Consider the following 27,139-nt stretch of genomic DNA (forward strand, 5'->3'; position numbering starts at 1 on the left):
AAAGAAAACATGCCTTTGTATATCAAACCTTGATAATCTTTTTTGCCTTGCTGTCTGCTTTTTTGTGTCATCATCAGACTAGTATTTTCTTTTCCGGATTAGTGATGTACTTAACAGAGAGAACTGCCCGAAGCTACACATTATAAGATTTCCAGATTATGTGTTTGTCTCTATGATTTGTGTCTGCACTGGACAGGAGGCCAAAGAATCATAACTGACAAAGCAATAAATAAAAAATAGTTCACCTAGGAGCATGGATACGGGAACATTTGGAAGAGCTGGTCACACATTCAAGAATTCCACATTATACCAAAAAGAACATTCAAATTCCACATTTGTTTGATCATAGAGAGAACTGGATATGATACGTGTGGTATTAATACTCAGCAGAGGCAGGAAGTTTCCAGTCACTGGTGGAGTTCCATCTCCCTTGGCCACTCAAGGTTTATGATATCCTTGTGGCTGGAGGCCCACTGCTGCACCTAAAAGTAGGAGCACCTTTCACTAGCTCCACATAATAAGGAAAACATGGTGTGTGCGCACATCCCAGCAACTGTGCTGGGGGTGATGGTAGAAGAAAACAGCTCTGAATACCAAGTACCATTTTAGAGAAACCGTAGAGATCCATGAGAGATTCTATGAACATTGGAACAGGAGCAGTTTATAAACCCTGATGACAAAGAGAAATGGGTTGAGGGCAAAACTATTCAAGAGATTTTGAAAACATGGTACAGTCAATGCTAGAAAATATCTAGCAAACAATGAATGATTTTGTAAAACCCTACTACATTAGCTACTACCAGCAATTCATATTGCCTGTCCAGGAAGACGCCTCTACAAATAGAATTATGCTGCTGCCCCAATATCATAACTGACAAGAGCATTTATTCACCCACAGAAAGCTGGCTGAGCTGCCCACCACAACATACCAATTCAGTGCAAGACTTGCAGTAAAGCCACGTGCTCTTGGTATTGTTTGCAAGAGGATCTATTTTTCACATTGTCCATCCCATTAGGGTTTAAGAGTGATCCACTTACCTTCATAATACTTTTTAAATCCTGCACATACGTCCTCTCTGTCTCCAGGATTTCTTGGACCACTCTGTCAACATACAGGAGCTTTGGGCTTGGAGGCTCAGCGATCAAGGACATGACACAGTTTCTGTTACTTTCCTTAGATTCAGCTCTCCGTGGCATACTTGGCCTTCTCCCAAGACTTCCGTCAGAGGTCTGCTCCTTTGGAGGGTTGTTTTTTCTCAGCTCCTTGCTGGAAAATCGCTGGGCCGGGCTCAGCTCTAGCTTTATGGCCCCTGCTTCCTTATCCTGGTTGAATAAGCCCAGGTGATTGTTTGAAACTAGCGTTGTTCTGCTGCCAAAGGAACAGTGGCTATCCCTGGAGGATGCAGAAGATGAGGTGGAGCTGAAGCTGACAGGACGGTCACTGTCTGACAGTTCCATGGTCTTAATCCCACAGTAGTGGAAGTGTCCGTCTTCTCTGTGCAGGCTCTCCCCTGTTGTCTTGGGGGTCGTGCCTACCATCACAGGAGGCGGCACGGCAAGAGGCAAATGGTAGCCATCTTTAAGGGGAGGAAAAAGAAACAATGCCTTTGTTAAATAAAGTGTCATTATCATTGAGTCTCCTCCCCAAAAAGGGAGACGTCCAACCTGCTTACCTTTGACAGCTATTTGAAATCATCACTCACAGTCCCAATTTACTATAATAAACCAGCTTCCCTACAGTCTCTCCCTAGACACTTCCTTCAGGCCTATAGAAACAGCCATTTGACTGATTGCTTGTACTGAGAAAGCATACCTTACAGCAGGCATGTCCAAATTCCATTTAATAGGCCGAATGTGGCCTGCCGGTCGGTTTAATCAGGCCCCTGTGGCAGTTTATTTCCTGGGGTAAAATCCTAAAAAAAACCTCAAGAACTTCAACCCTAAAAAAAGCTCAACAATTTCAGTCCTAATAAAAACTCAACAACAATCTCAATCCTAAAAAAAGGGTTAACAACTTTGGTCGACCCTTTGGTCAGCCCTCACGGCCCTTCACTTCATCAAATCTGGCCCTGGACACCACTGCCTTACAGGTAAGGAAAGCTTCAATAAGTTGGCAAATAAGCTAGTGAAACATTTGGTGGGCTAGTAACAGTTATAAACTGGTTTGTAGAATTTCTTTGTATGTTTTCCACTGTCCTCTTTTCCTTTCGCTTTCCTTCTTGATACTGTATGCGGACAGGAGAGCTTTCAGATTTAAGTTTTATCTTTATATATGGGGATGAGATTATATTCCACCCCTCTTGTTTGGAGAAGGAACACTCAAATTAGACAGTTGAAGATCTCTTGGCATACTATTTACTGGACATATCTTCTATTTTACATGTGTAAGTAATTGCTTAGCCTGTTCACAGCGACATTACAAATTCATTAGGTTTTCATACTTTAATTTAAAAGGGGAGGGAGAAGAAGAAGAAGAATATATGTACTTAAATAATAAATTTGTGAAGACTTTAAGGTGCGGACAACACTTTCTCATTTTTTACTGCAACCGAGTAAGCAAAAACCCTGATCCACCATGCTGGAGTGGGTTTGGAGGAATTGGGAAGACACTACCACCGAAATGAAGTGTTTTCAGAGAAGGGATGAGCCAGCACAGGATCTGCTCATATGCCACCAAGCAACAGAATTGATCTGAGTCCCTTTGGTGCACTAGACTGGGAGCTGGAACAGCAGAGCAGTCTCTGTTCTCCACACTCTGCCCTGGCTGGTGCTAGCAGTGAAACTGCAGAAGGATGGCTGTGGCTATGATACTCCATTAAGCCTCACCATTGCACTCTTGCACAGCTCTCTCTCTCTGTGCCCAAGAAATAATACAAATATAATGTTTTTTGTGATTAGCAACCAAAATTATTACAAAAATTAGTATATGCAGCTTCAGTGAAAAAGGAGTAATTTTCCTTGGTTTCTGTTAAAGAAATATGTATGTGTCTTATCAGCATTAAAAACACCACTAAAACCAGAATAAAAATACACTGCAGATTTAGACTGGCTTGAAACCTGGATAAATAAGATAACTGGGAAAGTCTTCCGTTAATTTATCACAAAGACGTATAACTTAAAATCTGTGACAAAGGACACCTGATTAGCTGCCTTAGCTGGGGCAGAAAGAGTTCCTGTTTCTTTCAATCACTTTGTAGTCCTTCTTCCTGTTTCACTGATACGCTGTCTCACTTACAGATAACCTGAATGAACTAGTAAGTCATGTTTACTTTGTCAACACTGCACAGTTCAGTAATATAAACTATAGAAAAAGAAGCAAAGAATCCTCAGAAGGGGCCACATTTAAGGCAATACAAGCAAAAAGGAAGATATTGTGCAATATGAGATCTTGATCATTTTTTACAACCACTTAGCTTTAATTAAGTTGTAATGTGCTCTGCTCTTAAAAGCCTTCAAGTTAGAGGACCTTGACCCAGGGTTTAGGACAGGAATGGAGAACCTGAGACCTGCAGGTGTTGCTGGACTCCAGGTTTCATCAGCTAGCATGGCAAATGGTCAAGGATGGTGGAAGGTGTACTATATTGCAACATCTGGATAGCCACAGGTTCCCTGTCACTGGTTTAAGAGCATGAAAGCTCTGCAGCCAAATTCATGGGATCTGAATATTACAAAGCTGTGTCTGAAAAATTTAAAACTAACAGGTATTGAGGAGATGTCCATCAAACTTGCAGATGACACCAAACTGGGAGGGGTAACCAATGCTGCATTAAAGATGACCTTATTAAAAGATTGGAGAACTGGTTCAAAACTAACAAAATGAATTTCAATAAGGACAAATGTAAGGTTCTACACTTAGGCTGCACAAATATAATGGGGGACACATGGCTTGCCATGTGTGAACAGGATCTAGGGGTCTTAGTAGACCAAAAGCTTAATATCGCACCAGTGCGATGCAGCAGTGGGGGAAAGCTATTCTAGGCTGCATCAACAGAAATATTGTGTCCCAATCAAGGGAAGCAATAATATCGCTCTATTTTGCCTTCGTCAGGCCACACCTGGAGTACTGTGTCCAGTTCTGGGCACCACAATTTAAGGATATTGACAAGTTGGAATGTGTGCAGAGCAGGGCAACCAAGATGATAAAGAGGCTGGAAACCAAGCCTTATGAGGAACAGCTGAGGGAATAGGGTATGTTTAGCCTGGAAAAGAGGAGACTGGGAGAAAATATGATAGCCATCTTTAAATATCTAAAGTGCTGTCACATAGAGGATGGAGCAAGTTCTGGAGAGTAGGTCCTGAATCAATGGATTCAAGTTACAAGAAATGAGATTCCGACTAAACACCAGGAAGAAGTTTCTGACAGTAAGAGATGTTCAACAGACTTCAATGAGAGTTGTTGACTCTCCTTCCTAGGAGTTTTTAAGCAGAGGTTGGCTGGCTATTGGTCATGCATGATCCAGTTGAGATTCCTGCATTACAGGGGGCTGGGCAAGATGATTCTCAAGGTCATAGTAGTAAAGGAAACTTGCCTATGCCAGGCCAGACCATTTAGTCAAGTAGCTCAGTGTTGTGATTGGCAGCATCTTTCCAGTGCCACAGGCAGAAGTCCATCACCTGCAACCCAACCATTTAACTGGAGAGGCTAGGGATTTAGCCTGGGGCCTTCTGCATACTGCAATGGTCCTTTCTTTTGTCCTATCTTAGAGGCTTTTAAGTAGGGGAGACCTGGCCCAAGGAAAGCAGTAAGTGACACTGAAATTTTTAGTTCAGGTGGATATCCAGGTCTGCTGCTGAATGGTAATGCATAGAGGCAACACTTGTTACAAAAAATAATGTTACAATTATAATATATGTGAGTCTTTAAGGAGATCTAGAATTCTAATAAAGGTTAGACCAAAAGAACAGGATGCTGCATTTTATGGTCTATGAGATCCCTTTAAACACGGTAATCCTATGGGATATACCTCTGCAGAAAGCATACTTCAGTGGAAATACCCACGGTGCTTGACATGTGGTTGCTGCAGAAAATGGATGTTTGTGTCAAGCAAATTGTCCTACTTTATAAGATTTGGTTAGGCTTAACATTTCATTTCCCCAAATTCTGCCACCCTGCTCCATATCACTGGCAGCCAGTTGTAGAGGCAAGGAAGTATTGGGGTAAATCTGACAAAATTATACTGGAATGGAAGTGAGTAACAAGACAATTGCATTTTGGGCAGCAAGTCTATATCAAGCATTAAATCCATTTTCACCCTTTTATTGTGCACTGGGGGTGGGGAAGAATGCCAGCTCTATATGCTTTCATAGATCTACAACTGACAGGGCTTTGGTTTGGTTTGTGCAAGCTAAGCAATGGAAAGAGGGCTAATTGCATGTTTATCAACACTCACAGATAAATGTGTTTCAGCAACATGATCCCTTTCTTGCCCATACCTTTCCGCAAATGTAGTTAAGCTCCCCACCCTGTCTGGCCTACTGCCTGTGAAGGCACATACCGCTGATATGCCAACAAGAGACTTTAAACACAAACAAATGCACAGAGTGAACTAGAAAGACAGTGATACAATATCAGGCTGGAAAATGCACTCACAGGTAACTTTAGTACTAAAAACTGTATGTTGCAAGATCAAATATGAAAAAATAAGTTTCCCATGGTTAATAGTCTAATATTAACTTACATGATATCAAGCATGCCATATTCAGGTTTTTGCTATTCATTATGCATTTTAGGAGATGCTGATGCTTTCACTGGTTATGCTGACAGCAGTTGCTGAAAGCGCCCTTATTTCTGACAATTTCAAAGGTCAAAATAATGTAGCTTGATAAATCTAACAGTGCCACATTTGAGACTTCACACCCATTTGCATTCCTTATACTGATTGCTGAAACTACATGCAAACATCTGCATCCCACATTAAAGCACACGATTCATGCTGTTGCCTCCCTGAAACACTTAATTTTAAAATTATTATCCACATAATCAGCATTACACCACTAAATAATTATCATTCATTCCACATGAAATCAAATGTTAATCTGAGCTATTTCCATTCTTAATAATTTAATTAGGGAGCTTTTAAGCAATTAAGGTCATGCTGCTGCACAACACAAGAGTAAAAAAGGTTGCTTGTAAAAAGTTGTAATCAAATTTTATTTGAAAGCTAAGGACGACATGCTCCAGAGCTTGACCACCTTACAGTGCGCACACACTCACAGGTGCTGTTACTGTCACAGAAACTTCCCACACAGATACGGCACTCTGTCCTGAACATAGATGACATCAAACACCACTTTGCATAGGCAGCATGGACAGCTTAGCTGCAATGTAATAAAAAACAAACAAACCACAATCATCTTCAGCAGTTTCAAGCAGGGCCACTAAAACTGTATTCATTACAGCATACAAAGCAAATTCAGCACACTACAGAAATATTCAACAACCCATTCAAGAACTGCAAAACCTGCAGCCAGTGATGGGCTCCTTTCAAATGCCCTCAAATGCCCATAGGAAACCACAAACTCGCCCACCAGTTTGCCTTTTGTTTCCCAAGCTCAAATAAGCTACCTGGCTCTATCACACAGTCTTCTGTCATAGTTAGAGTCCCCAAACACTGTTCCAAAGGAAAGTCCTCTGCGACGGTATCTCACCACTGTGGAATGTCTTCAATGCTCCTTACGCAGTGAATGGACAAGCTCCCCTCTCTCTCCCTTACGCTCCCTCGCACAACTTGCAACCTACCTGTGTAATAGAAGATAAATGCATTCTCCAACTCCGGCAGTTCCCCCAAATCACCTCGCTCCGGCACTAAGGTAAAATGAGATGGTCTCGCTATGAAATATTTTAGATTGTGTGATTATTTGACTGATTATTTGATTGTTGTTAGCCGCCCTGAGCCCGGCTTTGGCTGGGGAGGGCGGGATATAAATAAAATTTATTATTATTATTATTATTATTAGCCTATTCAGCTCCTTCGGTAGAAATACTGCCTGAGTCAGCTTTCGGCTATCGAAACCCTAATGCACAAAAGGCTCCACAGGAACCTGATTCACAACTTTCTCATTGCCCACACCAAATGCAGTCGTCGGCATCGCTAAGAGCCTTAAATGAAACATGACATCATTCAATTCAGGAACAGGACAATAGACACCACTGTGGGTAACTTTAAATGCACACTTCACTGAGCAACACGCCACTAACTAGCCTCTTTAGGTGGGGGAGGGAGCAGCTCCCAACATTCTGATTGCTTTCCTTCAACTAGTGATTAACTCTATACAACACTGAGAAAAATGCAAAGAAAATATGAGCTGGGACAGATAAAATCATAAATGTCCTGTTAGTGCAGGAGAATAATAGTTTTAAAAGCACAGAAATGGGTAAATTGATACCCCTGAATTGCATCAACATGTGAAGACAGTTTTGGCATATTAAAAATGGCTGACGCTGCACTGCAAATTTAACAGCAACATTTTGGCCTTTATACTTTAACTTTTTATCTGCTCTCCCCCACCACTGCAAAAGTAGAAATTAAAAAATTTCTTTAAATTAAAAGGATGCATTCTTGCTTAAAAAAAAATTAAATATAAGATAGAGAGGAGTTTGCATACAGATACCTGATGAAGCATTTACATTTTTAAAGAATATAAAAATATGGACAGAAAACACTATAAATATTTTAGTGCGGTTTTTAAAAAAATAAATAATTCAAACTATAATATGCAGCCATACAACAAAATAAACACCAGTGCCAGGTAATGGTATCAGTAATGGTATCAGGGCACTTATTATGTCCAGTCCAGTTCTGCACTACCGTTATACCTGGATCAGGTACTTCTAAAATGTTAGTAATATCAAAAATACCAGGCCAAAATTTCACAAATTTCAGTCTGTCTAATAATTGCACTGCATACAGATGGAGCACACATCTTGAATGTAAGAGGTCTCCAACAATCTCATCAAACCATCATGGGTCATATAGTTTCTGGTACAGTGGTACCTCGGGTTACAGACGCTTCAGGTTACAGACTCCTCTAACCCAGAAATAGTACCTCGAGTTAAGAACTTTGCTTCAGGATGAGAACAGAAATCGTGCAGTGGTGGTGCGGCGGCAGCGGGAGGCCCCATTAGCTAAAGTGGTGCTTCAGGTTAAGAACAGTTTCAGGTTAAGAATGGACCTCCAGAACGAATTAAGTTCTTAACCCGCGGTACCACTGTACACCTATGGGAGATTGCAGTCAAATCCAACAATGCATATTCTTGTTAGCTAGTAAGTTTTGGTACTAACGACCACAGAGTTGTATTGCTGATAGGCAGAGACTCAGACCATAGAAATATAATTGGCAGAGAGGGCTCTTTATGAAGTCATTTCCCCTCCTCTCTGGAGTGGGAAGAAACAAAGAAGCATTTCATGTTCCCCCCTCCCTTCCTTTGACCAGCAATGAGGGCAGACATGCCCTCTGCTTGCTCCAGCTCAGGCACATGCCTAAGACTGTTTCTACTGTAAATATAAGTATTTTACCTGCCTATAGCCTCTCTTATATATTAAAACCCATCCCACAAAACCAGCTATCACATATTGATTTCAAAATATGCTGGACCTTGGTATGACCCAGCAATGTTTTTCAAGCAAAAGTGCATACTCAAACAGCACTACATACATATTATCTATGCCTTAAGTATTAAGAGAATGTGAGTATGTCATACTGGTTTTTAAATTAAAAACCCAATTATCTTGCCTTGGCTATATCAGTCCTTGGTGACAAGGCTGCATCCACCTTTGCTGCCTTTTACTTTATTTCCACACCCCCACCCGCCACCAGCTGATTGGGGCCTTCTCTAGTCTCCTATGAGGCTCTCCTCTCTGTCTCAAGGACAGAGGGAGAGATAGCGTTCCTTGCTTCCTGTTCCACAGTAGCAAGATAACTTCCATCATCCAACCCCAGTTTCTACAACACTCCTCCCCAATTCTCCTTCATCCGCCTCATCTGTCTGATCCTGCCAATCCATGCCTGATCCTGATAGGGCCTCATGACTGATGACATCACTTCAGGTTTAGGTAATTGACCTTAGAAACCCTCAAGCTGATACAAGATAAGAATCAGAGAAATTGAAAAACCACATTTCAAACAATGCACAATGGTCACATAAGGGACGTTGTCTCAAACTGTTCTGTGGACAACTGTTTCTGCAAGGTACGTGTCAGGGCTCAGGTGTGCTCATTCAGCATGTCTAAACCCTGGAAGCAACTGTGTCACTATGCTGATCTCCATTACCATGCGGTACACTGTGGAACAGAGGTTTAGCACACTGAGTACCGGTTCATGTAGTTTTGTTTTTACATTAAAAGCTTAACTGTCAGCATGTGGAATTCCCACATAGACATGGTTTATTGCAACATTGAAATAAAGTTTTCTTTTTAATCTACAGCAAAGTTATCTTTACTACTATCCAGTGTAACGACCTCTGAAAAATCATAGAATTGCCAGAGCAGGAAATGGAAGATGTGGACATTTATAAAAGGATATTCTATAAATATTTTGTCCAAATGGGATCTCAGTTTTGTTTATTGCTGCAAGTCTCTATTATTATTATTATTATTATTATTATTATTATTATTATTATTATTATTATAAAAAGCTGTCTGTTTGAAATGTAGATAAATGTATGGTTTTGAGTGCCCCTTTGCCATAAAAATTAACCATGCTTTCAAAAACATATACATTTCCTAAATGCAAATCAACTATAAATGACCGAGGGGGATATTGTGGTCTCAATTTAATGATTTGCAAGCATTAAGTTTCCTACTTCAGGAATCTTAACAAACCATAAATGAACTACAGTCAACTCAGGATCTTCTAGAGGACATTCTGACTCCTTCCCCAAAGTGCAGGGCAATGTATTAATAACCCTCTGCAATGCAGTGCAATGATTATTTAAACCTGTACATCATACTGCAGAGATTTCTATATAAAACAAAAGCTTTTATCTTGCTGATATGCTAAAAACCCAAGTTTTGTACACACATCGTATATACATTGATTCCAGTTTGCAGAAAATGCTTTCTTTCTTACTTTTAAAAGTTTAATAAGATGCTTGACAGAATACTGTTTGAAAACCCCCACCCACCCAACCTTATAGCCAAAATGATTCCAGTTGTGATCTGCAATTTTTCCACTATATTCCAAAGCACTATGGAGGCAAATACATTATCCTTCTAGTAGTAGACTGACAACATCACTGCTAATTCTAGGAGTGCAATATATTCCCACCAATAAGATCTATTTCCAGTTTGTTCTTTGTCAGTCACCTTATTTTCTTTCTCAGGATCATAACACAGAAATGCTAGAAAGGTTTATTTACACAATGCTTTTGTTATTTTTGTAAACTCTAGATTATGGTTCTGTTCGTCAAAATGGATTTTTCCTCCTCTGCAACTTACAGCAAGAGAGGAAGGGCTCCCTCCAGACTTCCTGCAATAGATTTCCTCACTCACCCCTTGCTCAAAAGCTTCCTTCTGTGGAATTCAGTTTCCCCAAACCACCATCACTGGGTTCCATTTATTACCCTACTATTCTTTGAAGTCTGCACACCTATCACTTCTGCAGCTGAAGAGATAAGCTTTTTTATTTAAATTTTAAAATTTGTACCAAAGACTAGCTTGTCTCTTCAACAGCCAAACCAGGGTCCAGCAAACTTTTTCAGCAGATGGCCAGCCCACTGTTCCTCAGACCTTGGGGGGGCGGACTATATTTTTTTGGGGGAAATGAACGAATTCCTATGCCCCACAAATAACCCAGAGATGCATTTTAAATAAAAGCACACATTCTACTCATGTAAAAACATGCTGATTGCCGGACCGTCCATGGGCCAGATTTAGAAGGCGATTGGGCCGGATCCAGCCCCCGGGCCTTAGTTTGCCTACCCATGAGCTAAGCAGTTAAATGGCCAGTCACCTAGACTTTGCTATTCTTACTTTCACATTCAATTAACTGCACTTCGGAGATAACTGTACATGAAGACAAAGCAATTGACTTAGCCTCTTCCAAAGAAGATTACTCCACAACGTTATGACAGTTCAAGTCCAGCTTTAGCCTGCTCCTGAATTCAAAACACAGAGACATGTCTTCCTTCCCACAAGTTATCCTTGCATCAGAGTGAATTCAAAGGGTGGTGTGGGATGCTCTATTCATGCTGGGCAGGGTAGACAGAACTCTCTTGGCCACCCAGTCACTCACCTTGTGCAATGCTTCAGAGACATTTGGAAGCACCAAGGTTGATCCTTGCTGCTTGAATGCTGACGAACTTCATAATATAAGTTTGTATGTGCTAAACTGAGCATCAACTTTCCAGCTAGAAAGCAAAGGTAATATACAACACATGTGCAGTTGGCATTCATGAGTACAGGGCTGTTTTGCCGGCATATGAACAAAAGTGGGGGAGAATCTTGCATTCAACAGCTAACTTCCACCCCTGAGAATTTTCAGAAAATGGTGATAAATACTAAACCAATTCTGACTTGAGGTGAAGGATCATGAATTGTCTCAAAACAAAGCAAAACCCAGATGAAGTGAAACTAACTCCTTCCCTGAATCCCCTTCTCAGCACATTTTGGAATAATAAAAGGATGTGAAGCGTTTGTGGCAACCACCAGTAATGCCCCGTTACCAATGACAACCAAAACTGGTTGACTCCTTTGGATTAGTTTGCACTTTTAATTAACAGCTGGGCTTGAAGCCTTGCCTCCAGCCTAATTCCTTACCTTACAAGCTTTTCGACCACTAGCACTTAGGTCAACTCCATTTCCAAAGTATTCCCCACTCCCCGAGAGAAGATTTGGAAAAGATGTTGACTTGTTATGTTTTTGTAAAATACACCCTCCTTCCACTCACATTACTAATGCTCCTCCAGGTAGACCTAACACAGGTGATGGATGAGCATATGGAAAGAAAGAAATCTTAGAATGAGAGCCTATAATCAGAGGGTAAAGATTTTCCTAATCCTACACAGATATGAAATGATTTGGAATATGGTAACATTGCTGGAACTTATGTATCTTAGGAAACAGAAAAATTTGACAATTAAATTTCTAGAACAAGGGTTTCAACAAACAATGTTTGGGAATGACAAGTTCCTGGATAATATATAATATATATGTTTATAAGTTATTTACAATGCTTTATTAATTGATCAGGTAAAATATATTATTTATATATTAAGATACTATTTTTCTAAGGTTTGAAATAAAGTAAGGTAAGCCTAGGTATTTGTAGGTGGCGTACTCTGTGCTATGATTTTTTGATCTGCTAAAAATGAAGATGTCACATTTTTTGGAATGATTTGGGGAAATTTAGCTCACCAGTTTATCCTTTGCCCATATAACTAATATCAGCATATTTCACATAAGTGGGGAGCAAAAGCTAGCAAGAGAAAGAAGTATCTAGGTACCGTATTTTTCGTCCCATAGGATGCTCCGTCCCATAGGACGCACCTAGTTTTTTGGGGGGGAAATAAAGGATTTTTTTTTATTTCCCCCCCAAAAGCAGGTCGAGGGACAGCGGGATGGCGGAGCTGCGCCTCCCTGCTGTCCCCCGAGCTTGTGGGGCTGGCCGATGTCTGCCCGGCACGAGGGACGCCCTGCTTCAGGGCGCCCCGCCCGCCGGGCGGCAGGCTGCTATCCGCAGTGTGGGGAGCCCTGCGGGGAACTCCTGCAGGGCTCCCCACGCTGTGGATGTATGCCCGGTGCAAGGGGCGCTCTGCTTCTGGGTGTATCGTGCGCCGGCCGGCAGGCTGCTATCCCCACGCTGCGGATGTATGCCCAGCGCAAGGGGCACTTCAGGGTGCCCCACCTGCCGGGCGGCAGGCTGCTATCCGCAGCGTGGGGAGCCCTGCCGGGAACTCCTGCATGGCTCTCCACGCTGCGGGTGTATGCCCGGCGCAAGGGGCGCTCTGCTTCAGGGTGCCCCGCCCGCCGGGCGTCAGGCTGCTATCCGCAACGTGGGGAGCCCTGCCGGGAACTCCTGCAGGGCTCCCCACGCTGCGGATGTGTTCCCGAAGCGCCGGGCGCTCTACTTTCAGGGCGCCCGACGCTCCGGGAAGCAGGCTGCTATCCGCAACCTAGACATCCCTGCGGGACCTCCCGCAGGGCCGCCTAGGCTGCGGATGTCTTCCTGAAGCCTGGAGAGCGAGAGGGGTCGGTGCACACCGACCCCTCTCGCTCTCCAAGCTTCAGCGAAAGCCTGCATTCGCCCCATAGGACGCACCCAGATTTCCCCTTCATTTTTGGAGGGGGAAAAGTGCATCCTATAGGGCAAAAAATACGGTATATGCTATAGGGAACACTGGGATTGACTGCTATAGCACTTTCCGTCTTTCTTGTGGGTTTTCCACGGGCATCTGGTTGGCTAATACAGGATAGGGAAGCTGAACTAGATGGACCTTTGCTCTGGTCCAGCCAAGCTTCTTACATTATTAGGAATCTAGATACCAAGAACAGAAGACTGACTCCCTGAAGCTTTCTCCCAAGAAAACTGGTGGACTCCTAGTTAAATCAGGGGTGGGGAAACCTCCAACTCATGGGACAAAATTGACCCACAAGGCTATTTCCTAAAAACACACCCACCAGCTGTCACTGGTGATGCCAACTGATCGGTGGGAAGGCAGCATATAATCCTGCACTGGCGATGGGCACTGCTCCCGGCAGGGAAAAGGATCATGCAGCCAAGGCAGCGGTATTTAATCCCTGCTCATCAGATGGGAAGTGAGGCTTAAATCCCTTAGCAGAAATGCTGTTTGAAGCAGCACACACTTCTCCTTTAAGTCAATGGGCTGGCAGCAGTGGAGAAAGGAAGAGGAGTCGTCCCCCCCCCCCACTGCCACTGACTGCCCACTTGCTTAGAGAAGCGCAAGGTGTTTCAAACAGCACTGTGTTAAACAGGCTAATGCCTACAAAATCTACAACGAAGAACATTGTCTAGTTTGAAAGGACTTAAATATAACTGCCATATTATTGTCTTAGGCATAAAACAGCCAACTGTGCGAAAATAGTTTAAGGGGCATTGGCGAAGTTGCCATTTTTAAACGCAACTGCCCTAAACGTTCATGAATACATTCAAGTGGCACCGGGCTTTGCTGCATTCCACCCTGATCTTTCCCTACCCCATGGGTCGGCACAAGAAAGCCTTTCACACAAAAGTTTCCAACACAAATGAGTAACAGCAAAAACACTGACCACACAGAAAGGTCAAGCTGCTCTCATTACGTATGCACAGCAGGGCCACAGCATGGTAAGCATCATAAATTTTCCCGCAGATATAAAACACTGCACTTTTTCACTTTACATTGTTGATTCTATTTTTTTTTTGTAACTGAAGGGTGCATAATTAGGAACTTTCAGAGTATATTCATCTATTAGCATGAGTTACATTCAAGAGCAACAGACACAAAGCTTCCTTCCCCCTTATCTGAGGTATTGGACTATCCTGGATTAACTCAATAAACTATAAATTTACCTCTGTTTTGCAATTTGTAACTAATTTATGAACGGATCAGTACTGAGGTTCAATCTTGCATTGCAAGCATGCTCTCAAAAGCCTTTCCTTCTTGTCTCGAACTTAACACTGAGAGGGTTAGTGGTGGCACAGAAATGTCATCTGTGATAGCGAAGTCAGAAATGGAGCTTGTAATGAGGGAGGACTACTCCCATTTATGCACAAATTTGGGTTTCCGCTACCCTGATGTCCACCTTATATACCCCACCAGTTTTCATGTCAAATAAATGAATAGTTTTTCAAAAAAAGAGGGATTTTTCAATTCATAATATACTGTGTGTTATGCTGATGTTACTCCTTCCAAATGACATTTCTGACCTTTAGCTGCTAGGGAAACAAGTCGCCTATATAGGCCAACTCTTTAATTATGCAATGATCCATTTCCAAAAGAAAAAAGGGGGTGTCCCACGCTATCTGCTTGGCAAAAGACACTGAATGTTGAACACTGTTCATTCTGTAGTAAAGACTTCTAAATTTACCGGTAAGTGTGATGAACAGTACAAAAACAATGTATAATTTGCTGCACAATAAGGGGGGCAGGAAATACCCTACCTTTGCAGGCAGGATGCAAAGTGGGGTAATTCAGGCTACACACAGCAGGAATCTACCATTTTCAGCTGACTGCAATACGTAGACTAGACCAGGGGTGTCCAACTTCCAAGAGACTACAGTCTACTCCCACTATAAATAAACTGGCAGTGATCTACCCATTTGATTGACCAGAGTCGTTGAGCTTTTTGGAGGGAGGAGGACAAAAGTTGTGGAGATTTTTTTAGGGGGAGGGACCAGAGTTGTGGAGCTTTTTTAAGGTGGAGAGATCAGGTCAGAGTTGTAGATCAACCAGGATCGACTAGGGACAGCAGCCCGCCGTGATCGGCCAGTTGGACAGGCCTGGACTAGACCATTCCTAATATTTTCAATTGCTGTTTAGCCTTGCACAATGGAACATGAAATCAGAATAAAACTGCTTTTCAAAATGCAAAATACCATATCCAGATTGGATCTCATAATATTTCTATTCTTTCTGAGTGAAGTCGTGGGCTCAGGGAGGGGTCTGTACCCTCTCACTTTAAGATTAGAGCAAGGCACCAAAATCTTTTCTTAAACTTACCTGCCAACCGCAGAACATTTAACTGGTCACTTTCTATAAGTAAAGTCCTACAAGAAAGACTCCATGACTTTAAAAATATATAGCAGAGAGCACAGTCACCAGGATACATTAACAAGAATGTGGCACCTCTGGAAAGGACAAATGAAAGCCAAGGGCCTGCTACCAATGGAAGAATGCTGCAGTAGGCCACTAGGATCAAAGGAGTAAAGTAGTCAGTGAAATCAACAGGGACGCAATCACATAAATTGTGGGTAATTTGCGGGAAAGCATAGAAAGGAAGCAGCTAAAGAAAATACAGTGGACGCTTGGGTTGCGAACGCGATCCCTGCGGGAGTGCCGCGTCTGCGCACGCGCGGGTGGCAATTCAGTGCTTCTGCGCATGCGCCGAAGCCAGGAAGTAACCCATTCCGGTACTCATGGATTTGGCGTGATGCACAACCCGAAAATGCGCAACCTGAAGCGTCTGTAACCTGAGGTATGACTGTATAGTTGTGCCACATTATGATCATCATACAAAGACTGCTGTAAGTGGTGTCTTGTGTGATGATTTACCGTATCATAACACATCGTTCTGGCACGAAGAGTTTTCACACTGGTATCAGCCACCTTCTAGAAGTACTAATGCTAATTCTGGTTACATCACTGAAGAAATGAGATAATTGCTACTTCTCAGCTTTTAAAAGGAAACAAAAAGCCAGTAACTCTCAGCCTGTGCAGACGTTTCATTGCTGAACAATGTGGCACATTCACTACTGAATGAACCCCAGAGCATGGCGAGTCTCTGGGAGGCCACTAGACTGGTTATTATTGCACTAAGCATAACCCTCTCATAAGAGCTATTAGCTGGCATGCTTGGTGGAAAATCAGTGTTTCTCTGGAAGCAGCTGTTAACCACTACCACCCCACTTCAATTCTCCTTTTTATTTAAAAGGATAAGGAATGACTAGGCTTGGCATACTCCAAGTTTTCCATGCAAATTTTTATCTTTTAGAACTCTCTCTATGCAAATGATATATACAAAATATCTGGGCCAGAATCCAAAGAGTTACTTACTATGAAATAGTTTTGCCCACCCACTCCCCATCTCATGCCATATAACAAACTGTTCTTTAAAGTACCCTATGTTTCTAAAGCAGTTTGTCATGCCATATACTTAAGCTTAGGAAACACAAGTCTAAGGCCGGCTGGATGTTTGGAACTGCTTATACAGTCTCTTTGGGTCCCAGACCTGCCAAAATTCAACTTTTTTGCTTCAGTACTAGGTAAAGATTATGGTTTTTTTAAAAAAAATTATAATGCAAGAGTAGTGAGCAGAATGAACATGTGCATTAAGGACAGAATCATTTATACAGCAGACTTCAGCTTTGCATTATTTCCAGCAGCAGTTCACAAAGAGTCTAGCTGTTGTACACTTATTTTTAAAAGCGCTTGCCTCTTTGGCAGTGAAATAAGCCAGCTAAGCAGTGACTGCATAGAGACAATGCAGCTACAAAGCCACAGATCAAGTTCAGTAAAGCCTGTAACTGTATCCAATAGTTACATTTAATTATACAAACGACAGTGGTGCCCCGCAAGACGAATGCCTCGCAAGACGGAAAACCCGCTAGACGAAAGGGTTTTCTGTTTTTGAGCTGCTTCGCAAGACGAATTTTCGCTCTCCCCCCTTTTTCTAAGCCGCTAAGCCGCTAATAGCCTTTTAGCCGCTAAGCCTTTAATAGCCGCTAATCCGCTAAACCGCTAATAGCGCTAACCTGCTAATAGGGTTGCTTCGCAAGACGAAAAAACCGCTAGACGAAGAGACTCGCGGAACGGATTATTTTCGTCTTGCGAGGCACCACTGTACATACCTTGTATGTATATTGCTTTAACTGTTCAGCACAACAAATAAACACAAAGTGTGGTGTACTCACAGCAAGAGAGATTTTGATCAGATGTGTATGTAAAAGGTATATATGCAGCAGTGATCATGCTAAAGCAAGAGCCCTCTCTTAATTTTTTAACCTTCCGCCTTGCACTGCAGTCCCACCTGTTCAGGAGGGACCCCATATCCTCTGGAAAGAGTTACGGGGGGGGGCGTACAGGGGAGGAAGGGAAAAATCAGTTTTGCAAGCAGCCTTTCACTCACACAAGCAGTGGGGACAACTCACTAATTAATTAACAATAGAGTTTGGAATGCAGCATTCAAAATCTTCTTGTAACCTTGCATCTAGTGGGGAATGCTTTGTCTGGAAGCAAAAAATGGCATCCTATTATAGTTGCAAGGATTGTGGAAAGCACCAGACAAAAGGATTATGGATCAATTTGTAATTCCAGAGCCCTTGGCTTTGGTCAGAATTTATTAGCAGCACAAACTGTCATGGAATGTGTGCTCCATCTGCTTCTTGTTACCTTCATTCATGGGAACTGCCATAAAAAAAGATAATTTCAGAGTAATTTTTCCATATACATACAAAGCTTGAGAAAAATTCAAATGTCTCTTTAATATTATTGGTAAAGGACATTAACCCTAATGGGACATTGTAAACGTAAGTAGTTTTGTAATACCAAACTCACTACTACCACCACCAGTGTAAATGCTTTCCCTAAAACCTTATATGATATAAATTATAAACATCTGCATTTCCTTTACATATGACATCTCCTTTTTATAGGGCACTAAGTGTGCCAAAATGGGGGCAACAAGCAAAGTCATCATTTTGACATTAGCCATTCTGACCTCAAGATGACAGTCAGGATCTAAGACCCTGATGCTGATGCAGAACAAAGTGTGAAAAAGGTTCACCTCTGTCTGTCCTGAGACAACTGCACTGAGAAGTACAGCGGAGAAAAGTATCATGGTGGCAGGCTAAGGGGTTTTTTTGGGGGGGCAATTGCCCTTCATTCCTCTTTATCAAGTTCATCAGGTAAAGGAAGAGAAAAATGGACACCTAGCCTCACTAAGCAGGAGGTAAGAGGTGGCTTCTCTCTTTTGGAAGGCCGGGCAGAATGAACTTGCGTCTCTTGAAATTGACTGAGGGGGGTTGGAGGAGCTGAATGAGATTTGAATGTTTTTAGCTAAGTTAGTTGAAGGCAAACTGATTTGGAAGGTTGGGAGTTTCAGAAAGCTCAGACCTCTCTCTGCCATGAACCATAGCTGTCAACTTTTCCCCTTTCTTGCAAGGAATCCTATTTGGAAAAAGGGAATTTCCCTTTAAAAAAGGGAAACGTTGACAGCTATGCCTTGAACTCAAGTTTGTGACCTTGGGCAAGTCACTTGCCATTCAGCCTCACTAGCCTGCCTTCTGCAGACTGGGTGGTGCAGAATCAAATATGGGATCAAAGGGAGCAATTGAATGTTCAGCCTCCACCTCTGCCTTGCACTCAGACTGTAGTCTTGGGCTATTCCATTCAATGCCACAAGCCAAAGAGCAGTGATACCATCCCGAAAATATTTTACATAGTTTTCAACTAAAAGGAATTGTCATTGTGAGATGGCTGCATTTATCTCCAAGGATATCTAACTCCTTTGGAAGAAACTTCCAAGATGCTATTATCTGAAGACTGAAATGCTTATTTCTGGACATTTATCAGGTTTCTTTCCTAAGCTTTGGTCGCCCCAAACCCCTTATCTATTTTCTTAGATTGTTGACTCTATATAACACACACACACACACACACACACACGTTAAAAGCAAAAGCAAAGCTGCTGCAGTGTGTTTATAACCTTTTTGAATCTATAAATATTACAAGCAATAGGACATTGTTTTCATATATTTTCATCCTAATCCATGCAAGTTAAATGGGACTTGTTTCCAAGGAAGCAAGCCCAGGACTGAAGGCTTTTGGCAATCACAAGAAAGCAGGCTATGAAAAGGCATAAAAGCTGAAGCTCACAAAACACAGTTATATTCATTTTTGAGCAAAATCCTTTCAAACGTGCTTAAGACACACAGTTATAAGAATGCAACACAGTACATGTAAAGATGCATAAGAGGAGAAAACAGACACAGAGGAGAGTTAACAAGAATCAAAGGAAGTACAAGAAAAGAATTGCTTACCCTACAGATGCTTCCTCTGCAACAAACAAGCTCATTTTTCACAGGGCTGGATGGGTAAGCCTACCCACACTCCATTAAATCAATTGTTCATTCTGCAAATTGGCTTAAGGCTGCTCTTGGGCATTTTATACATAGAGATGCAGCTGCCTAGAAATGCATCTGCAAAGTGAGGCAAAAACAAACAACACCACATTCACATACCGATGAGAGAGAGAAAGAAAGAGAGAGAGAGAGAGAGAGCACGCACACCCACGGGATCGCTAATGAATTCTCCGAAAGAACCAGCCTAAATGGCTATTCACTGAAAGGTGTTCAACACAAGATTAACAAGTGGCTAAGAGCCACCCTCCGGTTTTGATTTTTAAAGCTGCAGTTTTTTGATACCACTGCTGGCAACCAGCCATCACTGCAGGCCTCAAAAAGTAGTGGAAAGCTTAAAAGGGGGAAAGAGCCTGCCGGGAAAATTCTTCTGAGCCTGCAGCTCTGCAGCACTCTTGTTCTTTACAATAAGGAAGAGCAAGAACCCTCATCCCATCGCCAGTCTTTCAATGCAAACTCTAAACAGGAAGTGTAAGGAGGTCTATGTGACGAACCACTTAGCCCAGCTCTAATATAGTAAATATTATGACCTGAGCATTCTGTCAAGGTTTGAACATGTGGGATACTCTTAAAAATAAAACCACACACACACACAAATATCAAATATGCTCTCGCCAGCAGCAACATGGGTAAAACAGGGGAAGAGAATGAAGATAATAAAGCTAAAGAAACAGATTTTCTCAGGCATTTCTCCTGACTGTTTCAGGAACTGACTAAGGGGAAGTTCCATCAAAGATCAACAATCAAAGAAATCTTTATATTTTACATATATTGCAATTTATGAACAACCACTTGTTTCAGTCTGACATTAACCACAGTCCTTTATATACACAATGTAAATAAGGTATGCTGTGCTAATAAAACGAGCCCCCTTTCCCTTAACAAGGAAAGACACAAACCTAATAAATATATGGTTTTACAATATAAATCACAGTGGAACTGCTTTCCTTTCATATGTTTTACAGTCGTGCATTTCATTGCTTAGCTCTGTCTATATTTTTTAGGATACTCATCTTTATTCTTCTTGGAAAAATTATCTGTGTAATTTCCCTATTAACTTTTATCTTAACTGCTGTCACACTGAAAGAATTCTGTAGAAGGTTTTAGGAAATGTGAGTTTAGGTTAGTTTCCAACATATTAAATTGCTGTGACTTAATGTTCTATAAGTCTTGCGAGTCAAAGAAAAACAAAAGCAAAAAATCCTGTAAAACACAAATGTCTTGTGTATAGATGAAATCTAAAGTTCAGCACTGAGACTTGAAGAAAGTTTCCAAGTTTCAGTAAACTGGTCATAAGACACAAGTTTATTTGAACATTCTTTTGCTTGTTACATTTGCTGGAAAAGTGGGGAGATAAATAGTTGCCTTTAGGTGGCAAAAAAAAACCAAGTCCATGGTAACTTTTTAGAGAGTGTTAGACTAAGTCAGCCTTGCCCGGCCTGGTGATCTCCAAACGTTGCTGGCCATATTGACTGGGGTTGGGGGGAATTTTAGTCTAAAACATTTTGTTTGGTGACTGCTGCCTATGTCATAATCTCAGAATTCCAAATCCGCCCAGGGTGCCAAAAAAAATTTGTGACAACCAGATAGTATATTTTCACAACCTGGTTTAGTCCATAGGAGCCAACTCCTATGGGCTGAGGTCCCATTACCCTCCATAAAACATTTGAGGGGGCTGCGCCCCTAAGTTGATGGACATTGCCATTCAAATGGCGTTTGTGTGCACGCTGCATCTTGTGATCAATTATACCTGGGCCCCCCAATATTTTATTCAAGTTGGCACCGCTGCATAGAGAGGAATAGGATTCTCTAAAATTATACCCTCAAACCTGAGTTTTAAGCAAGCTTAGCAAGTGTCACAATAGTGCACTTAAATCAGGAAGAGAAGGGTGGCATGCTATTTTCTTTAATCACAAAATAAACTTTCCGTATTCAAACTAAATAAGCCACCAGTGTTTAGGCTAAACATATTTGATAGAATTATTACAAAAGTAACAAAAGAAAGAAATGTTTGGATATTACATTCAGGGCTATTTTGCTGAGAAAGAAAAAAGTGATGACTTTAGATAAGAATCATGTGGATGTCCCAGAACAATCCTGTGCTGGAATGTTAAGACCATCACATTTTTCTTTCCTCAGTTCTCAAATATATTCAGTAATTATTTTAACCTGAACTTTGCATGGCCTTAAATGTAAAACGCAAGCACACAGAACAGCTCTACTCAGTGCTATTTGGGTGGTATAATAAATAGGCATGATACTTGAAAATATCAACTAACTTCAAGCTGAGGTCAGGAGGAAGCTCCTTGGTGAATAAAAATATATTGCATCATTACATGCTACATTGTGATGAAAGATTAATGACAAATCCAGTCCAGGAGGGATTGTTGTTTGAGGAGTGACACCAGACAATTCTTAAAAATACTCAATTAGGAGATTAAAATGACTGATCCCATTATGATTCATACCATAGATTCAGGTTCTTTAGTCTGAACAGGTAGAACACAACACACTGCCATTCAGCTATCACTTTAGCAGATTTAAAACTGGTGTTTACTTATTCTTTCAAATTTCCAATCCATTACCTAAACTGATGGACAAATGTATTCTAAGAACACAACAAAGGCAAATAGTCTACCTTCATACTTTCTTTTACTGTTCAGAGTAATCTTTGTCCAACCTTGTGAATGCAAGATGCAATTAGAATTAAAGGAAAATAAATCAGATGTTAAAGCCATTACCAGCAAGGTTTCCTCAATGACTTGTCACAGGAGCCTTTCTTAAACCTTGACGTGACCTCAAAAAAGATGCTTGGTCTTGATGACAGCACTGTTTCCTTAACACGAGAAGGCTTTTGGGAGCCTTCACAGTAATCCTAAGCACATGACTATCACCAACAAGGACTACCATCAAAAGATAAGTCTTACCATTACTTGTTGCAGGGGTGGGAGCATGTAATTTTCCAGATATTGATGAACAACAACTCCCACCAGCTCCTACTCTTGGTCATGTTGGCTGAAGCTGATGAGAGCTGGTATGTAACATCTGGAGGCCCACAAGTTTCCTATCCCTGGACTATTGAATGGCCATATTCAGCCAATCATATCTCAGCTCATTCAGATACGATGTGCAACAACCTTTTGACCCTGTATGCTGTCCACTGATCATAAATGAGTACTAGGCATGATGGCTATGCTGTGCCTCCACAGTTGGAGGCGGTTTGTTTCTGAATGCCAGTTTCTGGAAACCACGAGAGCAGAGAGTCCTCTTGTGCACTGGTTGACCACTGTGAGAACAGGATGCTGTTGTGAGGACAAAACGGGGGAAGGGGCGAACTGTGTTCATCACTTTGAGCTCCTTGGAAGAAAAATGGGGAGGGGGGGTATGTTTTACATAGGACTAAGTGAAATTTCTTCATTGAGGCTTTAGAATATCCATTTAACTTTTAGATATAAGATTTCAAAGGAACCAGGATGCGATGCACAATGTCTGAGTTTTAAAGGAGCCAGAACTCTTGCAGTATCTATTACAACTGAAACCAATACCCTAAATGAATATTTGTAACAATTGTATTTCCCAAGGCTGAAATAGAAAGCAGCAAATAATTTTGCTTTTTGGCAGATGGCTAAAATACCTCTAGCTCAGAATCTTTGAACTGGAATTCTAGTTTATTCCATGTATCAAAGTCAGTCCGCCAAACACAATAATTAAATGCCTCCAGAATAAAGGAAACTTGCCAGAATTTGCAAGTTCAATTGAAAAATAAGCATCAACTTGCATAGTCAAGATGCAGCAAAAGAAGTTGAACTTTATACCTCAAGTTATAGATGAAAGCAGATGCTAATATTTTTGTTTGTGCTGTCTCCATAGGAACTAAAAGTAACAAAAGATGAAGATTTCCAAAGAACAGTTATCAGGTTTGATTTAGTACCTCCAGTTCACACATACTAATACTTCCCTTGAGTCACAAATATTGAAATAACGTGAAGAGAAGCAACGAAGACCCATCTTGAAGCCTCTCAGTTATCCCTAATCTGAAATATTACTTCCCTCTTGGGCTGGTCCCAATCTTTTAGATAAAAGTTGGATCATAGCAGTTAATGCCAACTTAAACACAGATACATAGTTGTGTCCAGGGGATCTGGACTGAGGGATCTAGCCTTCAATAATACTGGTCTCATGGGGAGAATCCCATTCACCTCCCAGTCTCAGGAAGCTGGATATGCCTGATCTATGTGTATGCAGCTGTTAAGGCACACCTCTGCATTATTTAGGATGAATGCATTGTTGGGCCCAGTATCATATACCCCCAAAACATTCCTCAGATGAAAATAGGATCATTTCTCACTCCCCTCCCAAACTGTCTCTCCTTGATCCCTCATTTTTTGTCCCTCAACCAGAGCATTTCTACCACCACTACACCAATGGGCCTTGGTACCAACACCCTTCATGATCCTTAAAACCCCTGAACCCTAATTTTATTATATTCACTGGTAGATTTGCCAAAAGAAAAACACAAACCAATAAATAAATTTTAGAAAGGGGCAAGTTTTTTTCTGGGGGTACTCAGGGGTACGCATACCCTAAATATTTTGTGAATCTAAGTTTTGCCTCATATTTCAATATGAGTAGAAAAATGAGAGTACTGCTAAACATTTTTTAAGAAAAGAAAGCAGAGTGTGTGTGTGTGTGTGTGTGTGTGTGTGTGTGTGTGTGTAAAGACTCTTCCTTTCTTCATGCCCAGGGTGTCCCTGCCCTCTGCCTGCTTCTCAGAGCTGGTGTGTCACAGCCACTACTGCTGCCATCGCTCAGAACAAGCACAAGCTCATTCTCCACCCCGAGCTTGGTGGGAAAAATAGGGACATTTTGGGATCAGATCTGGAGCTGGGATGGCTTTCATACTTCCAGGACTTTCCCTGGAAAATAGGGTCACTTGGAGGGTATGAGTAACAATGCACCAAGAAAAGTTGTCATGTTATTGGCAACCAACTATATGTACCTCCATGCAAATATGTGCAAAAGAGGACGGGGGGTGGGGGATACGAATCTTAGGTGCTCTCTATATACAGCACCTCCTGTCACAGTTTTTCTGCTATAAGACCCAGTTCACACCTTACTGCAAAAAAGAAGCTTCAAATAAATATGAACTAGTTAATACTATGGGTACAAGATCTGACTTTTGCAGTATTCTATGATTCTATGTCTTACAGCAACCCAACTGGTATGCCACCATCTACTTTATTTTCCTCATTCTCCCTCAAGTGGGATGAGAATTGAGCTGCAAATATAGTTTGGCAGAAAAAGAACTCTACTCATCCCAATAGTAAACTGGACCAAGGGAAGACATATTCCCTACAGACACAAACCCAAAACCCAAGTAAAAGGACTACAATTAGCTGTTGTGGTTTTCAAAAAAAGCTAGTAAATTTTAAGTCTTACAATTGACAATTACTTAAAGAAAACACTGGATGTACCTTGAAGCTTTTTGGGGGGAGGGGCAAATCCAGCATGGGGATTTTCTGAGGTTTCCACCTCTATGGTTTGCTATATCAGCTTGCCAGTTCACCTTAAATTTGAACGTTAACGTAATAGCGACTATACCTCCAAGTCTGATTTGCTGAAGAAATAACAGTTTAGTTGTTTGACCAATCTCACAGAAAGAACATATGCTTTTCTATTAATATTTTATTGCTTATAAAACATCAAAGCTGGCTGCCTTCCTACTTTGTCAGCAAGCAACCATTTCCCCCTTTTAAGCTAATTCAAACCACAGGGAGCCAATTAAAAAAAGTGAAGCTTAACACAACTATTTCCTTCTAGTAAACTCTCTAAATTTAGGGTTTATCAGGCCTTATGGGGTCTTCTTTCCAGAGCAATTGGCATTTATTCATTTAACTACTATGTGTCTAGGTAAGGGAATGAAACAAGTTCAAACTTTACCACTTGACTTCAAATTGAGAAAGACAGAATTTATTTAAAATACACTTGAGATTTCTTCTGAAAAGTTTTTCTTTTAATACAGGAAATATGTTACAACATTCCTTCTTCCTTTGTCAAAAAGGGGCTAAATTAGTATTTTGGCAGGCACCAAAGGCTTTTTCCAGTAATATTAAATTTCTCCATGTTACAGGATATGGACACTAAAGGGCTACTGAAGGCTAATGTTGCTGTTATTTTAAAAGAATCCTTAGTTGTTGTTGTTTAAGGCAATTATGTGCTTCAATGAGGTAATACAAAAACAACATTTCCCTGTTTTTTTGTTTTCGTTTTTCAGTGGAAAAAAGTTGGGAAGGGGGAAATAGAAGCATATACAGTCGTACCTTGGAAGCTGAACGGAATCCGTTCTGGAAGTCCGTTCGACTTCCAAAACGTTTGAAAACCAAAGCACAGCTTCTGATTGGCTGCAGGAAGCTCCTGCAGCCAATCGGAAGCCCCGCTGGATGTTTGGCTTCCAAAAATAGTTCGCAAACCAAAACAGTCACTTCAGGGTTTGCAATGTTCAGGAGCCGAAACGTTTGGGAACTAAGCAGTTTGACTTCCAAAGTATGAATACATTAAATTCTTAGGAAATCTGGTGAAGTTTCAACTTCTGTTATTTATTTATCCGATGTTTTTAAAACAAAAAGCACTTTTATCTGTCCTGACCACGCAAAATGAACTCAGTAAACTCAGCAAATGAATGCAAACACCAGCAATGCACAAAATGAACTGCAAGTCCTGTGTTAAAGCTATCCAAAGCTTCAAAATTTACATGCAATTGCATACTGAAAAACTGCATGCAATTGCAAAATGCATGGACCCTTTTTTTTTTTTTGCATTATGTGAGGAATGTAGATCTGCCTCTTTGCCGAGACACTTTCATCTCTGCTTTAATTTTAATTTAGTAGTTTGTGCAGAGAAAGGAGATACAATTGAATACACAATAGCAAAGCAATTTTTGGCCTGAGGGCAGAAGCTTCCATACCCCTGGGCTAAAGGTTAAAAGATTCTGATAAACCTTCCTAAAATAAGCCAATCACAATCAGAGAACAAAGTACTGTGTTGCATGAACACAAATGTTTATTTGAGCAGCTAACAACCCTTTTTATATAATTCTTTTCCATTTTGTTTGCATTACATTTTCAACTCAGAAATAAAGCAGAATGGAAAATAAAGAAACCCTACAAACATGTGTATATATATATAAAACTTGGCAAAGAGGAAAGTGGGACATCCAACAATTTAAAAATTGTTCTCTATGGTAGAATTGACTAGATGTCAAAATAAACTGTTTTTAAAAACACCTTCATGTGGTAGCAATTTTATCCAGCAAAAATCCTTACTTGAAGCAAAGAATTCCAAACAACAG

General features: G+C 41.1%; 1 protein-coding gene across 5 annotated transcripts in view; it reads right to left on the bottom strand.

Moving 5' to 3' along the window:
* The window catches only part of PLEKHG1 (pleckstrin homology and RhoGEF domain containing G1), a 101,258-nt gene that overhangs the window by 37,685 nt on the left and 36,434 nt on the right, over positions 1-27,139 (bottom strand). For 2 of the 5 annotated variants that reach the window (XM_082215193.1, XM_082215194.1), the window contains exon 3: positions 1,039-1,577. In XM_082215193.1, the coding sequence (XP_082071319.1) occupies positions 1,039-1,577 (539 nt within the window). Of the gene's footprint in view, positions 1-1,038; positions 1,578-4,964; positions 4,995-6,214; positions 6,319-19,692; positions 19,852-27,139 lie in introns of those variants that run through there. The other 3 variants (XM_082215192.1, XM_082215195.1, XM_082215191.1) reach the window with 3 other exon arrangements.

Source organism: Podarcis vaucheri (assembly GCF_965113315.1).
Source record: "Podarcis vaucheri genome assembly, chromosome: 3".
Lineage (NCBI taxonomy): Eukaryota > Metazoa > Chordata > Lepidosauria > Squamata > Lacertidae > Podarcis > Podarcis vaucheri.